Here is an 11,046-nt window from a genome sequence, read left to right as displayed (position 1 = left end):
TGAGTTTACCAATATAACAAACCTGCATGTGGACCTCCTAACCTAAAATAAAAGTTAAAAAAAAAAAAAAAGCAGCAAGTTATATAATATTATGTGTGCAATATAAACCCAGTATATTAAAGAGCCACTATTAATCTCATATATACATGCATGTATATATTATGTGTAAATATACACCTATACAGACATATGTGTGTATGTTTATAAAACTATACACGTGTAATCTTACAAATGCACAATAAGTATAAATGGCTTTCTCTTGGAGATGAGCTGAGAAAAAGTTAATGTGTCACTTCTCATTTCATACACTTCAAGACAGAAGGAAGGAAAAAAAGATGACTAGAATTTGATGTCTATGAGTTGTTCACTTGTTTAAGCTTTAGAGTTGACATAAGGCTAATAATTTCAGGATCGTAGCATCTAATTACCATTGCATTTATGTTCAGTAAAACAAAAAAAATAAAAAATAAAAAAAAGTATGCAGTGTAAAATAGAAAAAAATAAAACCTGGTGAGGATTTCTGGAGATTTTGCTCTTGTTTGGAAGAGAAAAATAACAGCCATTAACACATGATTAGCAATACGAAAGCATATATTTAGACATGACCTAAGTTGGAAACACAAAGGAAAAAGATTATCCAAATCTTGATCTTGTGTTTACAGTAACACAAAATCAGATCATGAATTCAAATACTTAATGTTCATTCCTCTTATGGCTGATTGTTTCAGTATTTCCCTACAGGTTACAGCTGCTTCTGGACATAATTTTTCTGTTCCAAATCCAGATATCCAGTAATTCTAGGTGATTCTCAGCCAAAACAGCTTTCCTACCCTCTTACCTTTCTCCCTTTTTGTGCTTAACATTATGAGGTCCAGCATAGCCTCTTCACATTCTATTTTCTTTCATTTCTCACTTTCATTTTATTCAAAAGCAAGAAATCTAAGAACTGACCCAGCAAACAATAATCCTTTTTATCTAGAACATGCAGAGAATAAATGGCTCTGAATTGTCATTTATTAATCATTTTTCTTTGTTTTATAGTGATAACATATTAACAACTCAGCAGTAGATAGGTATTAGCATATGTGGTGGTCAATACAAGTGTTACAGAGTGTGGAGAATAGCAGATATATGTATGCAGTGACCCAAGAAACTCTCTTTAATGGGGGTTGTTCACTGGATCTTGAGGGAATGGGAAGATGTGGGTAGACAACTCAGAGAAGATATCCCTCATAGTGGGAAAGAAGAGGGTGATGGCCCTGATAAGGGAGAATTGCAGGTGACAGCACAGCAGCAACCAGACCATCTGCCCTTCTTCAGACAGGAATGAAGCAGAGCTGGTACAAGGGTGGCACACGACCAAATGCATTGGCAATGGGGGTGATGTCAATATCCTTCGGGTCAACCTGAGATTTCAGGTTAAAGTTCTGCAAAATGGTGGTCAGGAATAAAAACAGCTCCATGCGGGCCAGGCCCTCTCCCACACACATCCGTTTTCCTGAAAATAACAGACATAGGCGATTTGTTCCCTGAACATTAGGTCATGAACAGTCACAAAAAGTATGCAGTAACTATTTGATAAATGATTAAATAGATGGATGGATCAAAGGCAGAATGGCTGGAAGGAAGGTTGGATACACAGAAAGAAAAATGGATACACTTCCTATCTACTTAATATCTTATGTTACTAAGTACCCTTCACTCAACAAATATTTATAGAGTATCACACTATGCCATGCCCTTCACTAAGTATTCCCACATTATAACTGCTCTTTTGACACTACTAGTTTCCATCAGTCTTTTTCTGCAAATGCACTCACAGGGAAGAAGGGCTGAAAGGAGAAGGCTCATATACTGTGTTCCCCTTTGTACCTCTGGCACAATATTTAGCCAAAGATTTTTTCCTAATGTACTTTCAAAAGTACATGTCTAAACATGTCACTCTCTCACTTTACAACTTTAAACGACACCCATCTGTCCTATGGGATAAGGGTCAAATGGCTTGACCTGACTCTTCCCATTCTGTTTCCAGGCTGACATTCTATATCACATCTTCCATTGTTCATCTCCTCCACTCTCAGCTCCAGGCATATCCATTCTTCATCAATCTCCAACACACCACAAAGTTTCAAGTGTTATCCCTTGCTGTCCCATCTGTCTAAAAAGCTCTACTCTTATGCTTCCTTCAGAATTTATGTCTCATGTCATTTCCTCTTTTTGATTTCTGTGATCCCTAGTCAATAGAAACTCACCCTCTCTAGGTTTCCTCATCATATTCATGCTTCCGCTGAAGCATGAATCACCTGGAATTCTATTATCTGTGTATTTGTTTTTCTATCCTGCTAAAACATGAGATCCTTAAAAGGTCTCAGTTCTTGACATTATTAGTGTATACAGTGCCAGATCCAAAGCAGAGATCAAAAGCCAGAGAAAAAAATGAAGGGAACTCTATGTCCACAGACTCACCACACACTTTAGCTGTAGAGATTGAATATCCAAGATGTATGATCATGAGTGGAGGGAGATCAAGGTACTCTGGAATAATCACAGACTATTCTTCCATATTCTCAGGGTTTCCTGACCCTGAAATTTGTTGGCAGATGCTAACCACCTAGATCTACAAAAAATGTCCTGCTACTGTGGTCCATTACCTCTGTAAAAGTTCCCTGCCTTCTCTTCTTGTCCGGCTTCCTGCTCCAATGAGGTAGCTTAAGTTTCCTTCCTCTTGGAAGTGTTATGGCCTGTGAATGAGCAGGAAGCAGGCAGCTTCCCCTGCTGAGCTCCCCAACATCCTGTGCTTTCCCCTCTGGCAGCCTTCCTCCTACTATATTACAATGATCTGTTTACTTGCCTACTTCTCTAAATCAGAAGTGAGCCTTTTAGGAGCCCATTCTCTGCTCTCAGATACTTCTGAGCTCAGATACCTAGAGCTCAGTCTAGGGAGCAAAGGACACCACAGGGCAGATATTCAAAGTCATGGAATTAGATATCTTTCTCATAGCAGATGAGAAATGTCTAAATAAGTTTCACCCAGTAAGAGGAGCTCTTGGGTAGCTCAGTGATATATCTAAAGGCAGAATTAAATTAACCTACACTCTAGCTTTTTCAGTTTGAAAAACTGGATCAACTCCCCAAAGCCCCATTAATGTGACCCAATAATGGGGATGTTCATCAGCAGGGAAATCGCATAGGCATAGGGAACGGTGCTAATGATCTGCAAAGCAATTCAGCCAGACCCCACAGGAGGCATCATGTAAGAGTCAAATGATCCCAAAAAGGTATCATGTCACCTGAAGGACAGATGAAAATGAATATCTATTACCTGCTGAGAAAGGCATGAAGTAGTCACTTTTCTTAAAGTTGCCACTCCTATCCAGAAAGTGGCCAGGGTCAAACATCTCTGGGTTGGGGAATTCTTTGTCATTGTGCAGCACAGAAGTCAGTGATGTTATTATGGTCGTGCCCTGGAAACAGCAAAACAGACAAACTAAGTTATAAAGAAGTCAAAGAGTGGGAAGAAGCAATGGAAATCACCTAGTCCAATTTCTTTGATCAATAGATAAGAAAATTGAGGTCCAAAGAAGTTACATTCCCACGCAGACAGACCTAGTAAGAAGCAGGATGAATTTAAGGCAAGTGGCAGTGACTTTAATAAAGTCCCCTCCAATTAATTGCATTTGAAGTCCTGAGCATTTGAGTACATGGGGGCATCCTTCTGAATCCCCTGTTTATCATCAAGCTTGGACCCTGGTGTACATCCCCACTTGCTGTCGTATTTCATCACCTCAGTTTTCACACATCTCACACATGGATTACCTTTCTTTGTTGTTGTTTGTTTGCAGGATTGTTACATGGGTATATTGTGTGATGCTGAGGTTTGGGGTACAAATAATTCCATCACCCAAGTAGAGAGCACAGCACGCAACAAGTAGTTTTTCAACCCTTCCTTCCCTCCAGCCCCCATCTAGCAGTCCCCAGTGTCTACTGTTGCCATCTTTATGTCCGTGAGTACCGATGTTTAACTCCCCCTTGTAAGTGAGAATGTACAATAGTTGGTTTTCTGTTCCTGCGTTAATTCACTCCAACTGCATCTATGTTGCTACAAAAGACAATATTTCATTCATTTTTATGTCTGCATACTGTTTCCTGGTGTATTTGTACCACCTTTTCTTTATCCAGTCCACTGTTGGTGGACATTTAGGTTGATTCCAATCCTTTGCCATTGTGAATAGTATATTTTGCCTTTTAATCATTGCTATTCTGACTGATGTGAGATGGTATCCCATTTTGGTTTTGATTTGCATTTCTCTGGTTAGTGATGTGAAGCATTTTTTCATGTTTATTGGCCACTTGTATGTCTTTTGAGAAGTGTCTGTTCATGTCTTCCCCACTTTTTAATGGCATTGTTTTTTGTTTGTTCAATTGTTTAATTACCTTATAGGACATTAGACCATTGTCAGATGCATACTTGGTAAATATTTCCTCCCATTCTGTAGGTTGTCTGTCTACCTTGTTAATAGTTAACTTTTGTTATGCAGAAGCTCTTTAGTTTGTAACTAATGTATCCATTTTAATTAACATATCAATTTTTTTTCATTGTGATTGCTTTTGAGGACTTAGTCATGAATTCTTTCCCAAGGCCAATGTCCAGAATGGTGTTTCCTAGGTATTTCTCTTGCAATTCTTAAAGTTTGATGTCTTACATTTAAAACTTTAATCCATCTTGAGTTCATATTTGTATATGGTGAAAGGATAGGGTCCAGTTTCATTCTGCGTATGGCTACCCTGCCATCCCAGCATCATTTATTGAATAGGGAGTCCCTTCCCACTGTCTATTTTTTGTCAGCGTTGTTGAAGATCAGATGGCTGTAGATATGCAGCTTTATTTCTGGGTTCTCTATTATGTTTTATGGGTCTGTGTGTCTGTTTTTGTACCAGTACCATGCTTTTTTGGTTACTGTAGCCTTATAGCATAGTTTGAAGTCTGGTAGCGCGATGACTCCAGCTTTGCTCTCTTTGCTTAGGTTTGTTTCAGCTATTCAGGCTCTTTTTTGTTTCCATATGAATTTTACAAGAGACACTGGTAGTCTGATAGGAATAGCATTGAATCAGTAGATTGCTTTGGGCAGAATGGCCATTTTAACGGTATTGATTCTTCCAATCCATGAGAATGGAATGATTTTCCATTTGTTTGTGTCACCTACGATTTCTTTCAGTAGTGTTTTGTAGTTTTCCTTATAGAGATCTTCACTGCCTTAGTTAGATGTATTCCTAGGGATTTAATGTTTTGTGGCTATTGTAAATGGGATTGCATTCTTGATTTGGCTGTCAGCTTGAACGTTACTGATATGTAAAAATGCTATTGATTTTTGTACATTTATTTTGTATCCTGAAACTTTACTGAAGTCATTTATCACTTCCAGGGTCCCTTTTGGCAGAGTCTTCAGGGTTTTCTAGGTGTACAATCATATCGTCAGTGAAGAGAGATAGTTTGATTTCTTCTTTTCCTATTTGAATACGTTTTCTTTCCTTCTCTTGCCTGATTGCTCTGACAAGGACTTCCAGATGAGGATTTTTAAATAGAAGCCTCTGCTGGCACTTAAAGAGTCAGGAGAATTTGGAATCTGTTCATAGGGTTTTTTTAAATGGAGGTCTGATCTATTAAAAATGACTTCTGAGATAATATCAACAAGTACACTAAAATCAATTGAAGGGTTGATCACAGAAGTGTTATACGTTTCTTTTCATTAAAACATGTGGGAGAACTCTTCATTATAGATGAACCCAAACTAAAAAACACATAAGGAATGATAAAAGTAGAAAAATCATCATTTTTGCAGCCATTCAGGTAGGACCATAGATTCAAGCAAGGATCATCCATTAACTTTAAAACTACTGGGTAAATTAATTGGGAAAGTAATATTCACAAGATCTTAAAGTACCATGCCATCTTTTTATTAACTGTATATGAAAAACAGAACCCCAACAATGGAGAGACTAGCAGACACACCGTTACAAAATGTGGACCGCACATGTGATGCAGTAGCACATATATAACATCACCTACGTAACTTTCTTGCCAAAAACACATAACTGGAATCTAATTGTCAAAAAAGCATTCAAACAAAATCAGACTGAGCAACATTTTACATAACAAGGGGACAGGACTTTTAAAAACTGTCAGTGTATTAAAGTGAAACAAACTAAAAAAAACTGTTAGTAATGAGAGAGGACTAACAAAACAAGATAACCAAATTAAAAGCTTGTTCCTTGACTGGACTACAGGAAGTCCACCAAAAAAAAGCTATAAGAGATATTTTAGTATAACTGGGAAAATGTAATTGTAAGATATTAGATAATATTAACCTATTGATAATAATTCATTGAGTGTGAATGTTATTATTATTATTATGTAGGAGAAAGTCCTTGTTTTGGGGAATTATATACCGAAGTACTTAGGTGTTAAATGTGACAGATTAGATTACATAGGTAGATAGATGATAGATAAATGCAGATAAATGTACAGAGTAAAATGTAGATGTATAAACATTTCCATATATTATATGTATACTATATGCCTACACACAAATATATTCATTCTAGAAAGATATTATGATACATAATAGTTACTATAGATTTTCTAATACTCCCAATAATGTGGGAGTGGGGAGATACCAAATAATTGAATACGTGATATTTCTTTTCTTTTTTCCTTTTTTTTTTTTTTTTTGAGACAGGTCCTTGCTCTGTCACCCAGGCTGGAGTGCGGTGGTATGACCATAGCTCACAGCAGCCTCAACCTCTCGGGCTCCAGCAATCCTCCCACTTCAGCCTCCCAAGTAGCTGGGACTACAGGCACATGCCACTACGCCCAGCTAATTTTTTTTATTTTCTGTAGAGATAGGGTTTCACTATGTTGCCCGGGCTGGCCTCCAGCTCCTGGATGCAAATGATCCTTCCACTTTGGCCTCCCAAAGTGCTGGGATTACAAGTGTGAGCCTCCACACCTGGCTGGCCTTTTCTTTAGCAAAACATAAATATTTATACAAAGTATGATAAATAAGGAATAAAAATACCTTCAATCCATGCAAGTAAAGGTTTAGCCAAATGAAATTGTATCCACCTTAAATTGTTTTTAGCTATTCAGGCTTTTAGTACAGCATAATTGAGAATGAGATATTTCCAACCCTGTATTACAGAAAATTAAAAACTTAGATATGTGTTGTGTAGCATGGTAGCCATGAATAATCCATGGTTATTTGTATTTAAATTTAAAGTAATGAAAACTAAATAAAATGTTAATTCCAGTTCCTTAGTTGCATTCATTACATTTCTGGTGCTCAATAGGTACCTGTGTCTAGTGGATTCTACACGGCACAATACAGACATTCAGAATTCCCTCTTCCCTATAAGATGGCAATAGTGACTTCATCCTTAACAAACTCCAATCCTTTTTCCTCTCAAAGTTAAATTTTTGTTATTTTATTTCTTTATAATGGCATAATGTACTTGCTTCAAATGGAATGGAGCAACTTGCAGCATAGCAACGAAAAAGTCTCAGTAAACACAGAAGCCATGTGTTGGAAGGCACTGGAAAAGCTGCTGAGACAAAAATTACTCAGGGTTGCAGACATAGGGGAACCTCAGAGAGGTCAGCTGATGGCTACAGTCAATTTCTGACTGTGTTTCATATGTTTATTGTGGCACTATTCACAATAGCAAAGACTTGGAACCAATCCAAACGTCCATCAGTGATAGACTGGATTAAGAAAATGTGACACATGTACACCATGGAATACTATGCAACCATAAAAAAGATGATTTCATGTCCTTTGCAGGGACATGGATGAAGCTGCAAACGATCATTCTCAGCAAACTATCACAAGATCAGAAAACCAAACACCGCATTTTCTTACTCATAAGTGGGAGTTGAACAATAAGGACACAGGATGGGAACATCACACACTAGGGCCTGTAGGGGGTTGGGGGGGGGGGGCTAAGGGAGGGATAACATTAGGAGAAATACCTAATGTACATGACAGGTTGATGGGTGCAGCAAACCACCATGGCTCGTGTATACCTATGTAACAAAACTGCACATGTATCCCAGAACTTAAAGTATAATAAAAAAATTGAAAAAAAAAAATTTTCAACCGTGTTCATATCTAATTCTGAATGAAGGTAGAAGGTGTTGCATAATTCTGTCTGCCTAGCACAGGAGGGATGAACCCTTTCTGGAAGAAGATGAACTTCATCTGACGTTCTGCATTTTTTCATATGTCATAACTGGCACTTAACCAAAACTTATGAGTCACTCCAAAGACAGAACTAAGTGAGCACAAAAAGAATAGAGAGGGAGAAAAGGTTATAAAAACAATCATAATAGGGAACATTATCTTCCTTATTTTATAAAGCCAACATTTCCTCAATATCAGAAATCTGACAAGAAAATTTTGAGGAAGAAAAGTTGCAAACTGATGTCTCTTACAAATATAAGTTCAAACAACCTGAAAAAACGTAGCGAATAAAATCCAGCTGTGTATGTCTCTGTGTGTGCATTTGTGTGTATTTTAACTAATATATATATTATATGTATATGCAGGACAAAATATATGGCCATATTAATTGATGCAGAGACTCTATTTGATCAAATTGTATAAACATTCATGACCAGAAAAAAATCATCAAGAGTAGGAGAAGGCAACCTTCTCTAATCTGATTTTTTAATTACAAAAATATACATAAAACATTGTTCTCACTGGTGAGATGTTAAACCTCCACTCATCCTGAATATCATACATGAAACAAGGATGCCCACCATCATGAATTATTCAACACTGTCCTGGAAATCCTAACCGTGAAATAAAGCAATAAAGATAAAATTGAGTTATAAGAATTGAAAAATAAGAAATAAATATTAAAACAGATCACAGGATACATAGAAATTACAAATAAATTTACAAACAAAACATTAGCAATGCTAAGTAAATTTGCTTGATGTAAGATCATCAAAATAATAAAATCGATTATATTTCCATGTGCCAGAAACAAAGAAATGGAAAAGGCATTTTTTTGAGTATATTATTTAAAAGCCAGGTGCAGTGGCACACATCTCTAATCCCAGCTACTCAAGAGGATGAGGTGGAGGATTTCTTGAGCCAGAAGATCAATCTGTGCAACATAGCAAGACTCTGTTTTGAAAATATTTTTAATATTATATATATTTATTTTATATTATATATTACATATTTATTATTATATATTATATACACAACTTACAATTACATCAAAATATCATTTATTTCAGAAAAAAATATAATACATGTGAAAGCCACTGAACTGAAGACAAAACATTACTGACAAAATAGAAGAAAGTCCAAATAAATTAAGAGCATAATCATATCCATGAATTGAAAGATTCAACCTGTCAGGACCTCAATTCTTTCTTAATTGATCTAAAGATTTAATGTCACCATGATAAAAATCCCAGCACAGTGTTTTGGGAAATTGACAAATTGATACTTTAAACATTTATTTGGAAATGTAAACACCTGAGAATAGCCACAAAAAAAATTATTACAGAAGCAGAACAAATTTGGAAGACATAAACTGCTAGATACTGAGAACTGTTATAAACCTTCATAGGACCAAACTGGAACGGAAATAGCAGAGTCCAGAAAGCTGCCCCAAGCATGAATTTTACACTTCTCTCATCATGTGTTGTTAGAGGATTGGGACCATACTACGAATCTGGGGACTTCAAGAGCGTGGAGGTGTAGGAGAAACAAACTTACCTTAGGGATGAGGTAGTTTCTGAATTTAACATCACAGGTCACTGCATGGGGCAGGTTGGTGGGGATGAGGTCAATGTATCTCTGGATCTCGTGCACCACAGCATCTGTGTAGGGCATGTGACTCCTGTCCTGCATGCAGGGGCTCCGGTTTCTGCCAACCACACATTCAATCTCTTCCTGGACTTTAGCTGGTAAGACACAAGTAAGAAATGATGGAAAAGGACAAAAATGGCACATTTGCTGTAGCCATTCAGGTTACAAGAAGCATAATGAAGGGGTCCCAACATCATTATAAACTTAAATTATAGGACTGAAAGTACACCTAGACTTAGAGAAGAAATTACTACATTATAGATACATCTAACTCTGCTACAAGCTAAGTATTAAGATAAATCTGTAACCACCTACAGATTAGCATACAGGATAATCAGTACAAATATAAATGATAAAATGCTTCAAAATATAAATATTTAGTATATTATAAACTCAAGAAATTACTGTTCTTGAAGAAAGAAAAAAATCAATGTTGTATCAGAATAATATATAATGTTTTAAAACTTTAATTCTACTAACAGATCTATATGTATGGGCAGATTTGTGTATTGTGTGCATATGTTTATTTGAAACTTGAAATGATATTCTCTCTCATCCTCACACTCCACAAAGGTGGCCATGCTGAAACATTCTAGAAGTTTCTTCTGAAATTTATATTCATATTTCTAAATAATGACTCTCTTTTGATTTTTTTAAATTTATTTTTAGAAAATTTCTAAAATTTCATGGTAAGAAAGATGAGTACTTTCTCCATCACCAACCCATAACAAATAGACACACACGCACAAACAGAAACACACACACACACTCACACTTCCCCCTACTCTAGTTTCCCCAGTGTATTTATATCACATTTGTATTATGTTAATACTCATGTTCACATCATTATTATTTCATAAATATTGATCACAAGTGGGGCTGCTGTAATTATGTCTCCTTTTTTGTATATTCTTGGACTTAAGTGTATCTATTTCAATTCTAATTTTATGCCAATTTAGAATTACTGCGAATGCTCGGAAATGTTTCAAACTCTCACTAATAATTCTCTAAATACTAAAAATAATCAAATAATCAATCAACTTCTCTTTGCCCTTAATGTCTTCCCTCACACCTCCATTATCCACCTGGTCCATTCTAAAGCATTTGTTTTCTAGGCCGGGTGTCCAGCAGCCTCCCTGACACTTCCATCCTCCTACAT

General features: G+C 36.4%; 1 protein-coding gene across 3 annotated transcripts in view; it reads right to left on the bottom strand.

Annotated features, from left to right (window-relative positions):
* Positions 1–573: 573 nt before the first annotated feature.
* LOC112631551 (cytochrome P450 2C18) overlaps positions 574–11,046 on the bottom strand; it is a 37,382-nt gene continuing 26,909 nt past the window's right edge. For 2 of the 3 annotated variants that reach the window (XM_025396872.1, XM_025396873.1), the window contains 3 exons: positions 9,795–9,982; positions 3,323–3,464; positions 574–1,498 (listed from right to left, as the gene is read on the bottom strand). In XM_025396872.1, the coding sequence (XP_025252657.1) occupies positions 1,317–1,498; positions 3,323–3,464; positions 9,795–9,982 (512 nt within the window). In that variant the 3' untranslated portion in view covers positions 574–1,316. The remainder of the gene's footprint in view (positions 1,499–3,322; positions 3,465–9,794; positions 9,983–11,046) is intronic. The other variant, XM_025396874.1, reaches the window with a different exon arrangement.

The sequence above is a fragment of the Theropithecus gelada genome, chromosome 9 (genome assembly GCF_003255815.1).
Source record: "Theropithecus gelada isolate Dixy chromosome 9, Tgel_1.0, whole genome shotgun sequence".
Classification (NCBI taxonomy): domain Eukaryota; kingdom Metazoa; phylum Chordata; class Mammalia; order Primates; family Cercopithecidae; genus Theropithecus; species Theropithecus gelada.
This window is presented reverse-complemented; position numbering and strand designations above follow the sequence as displayed.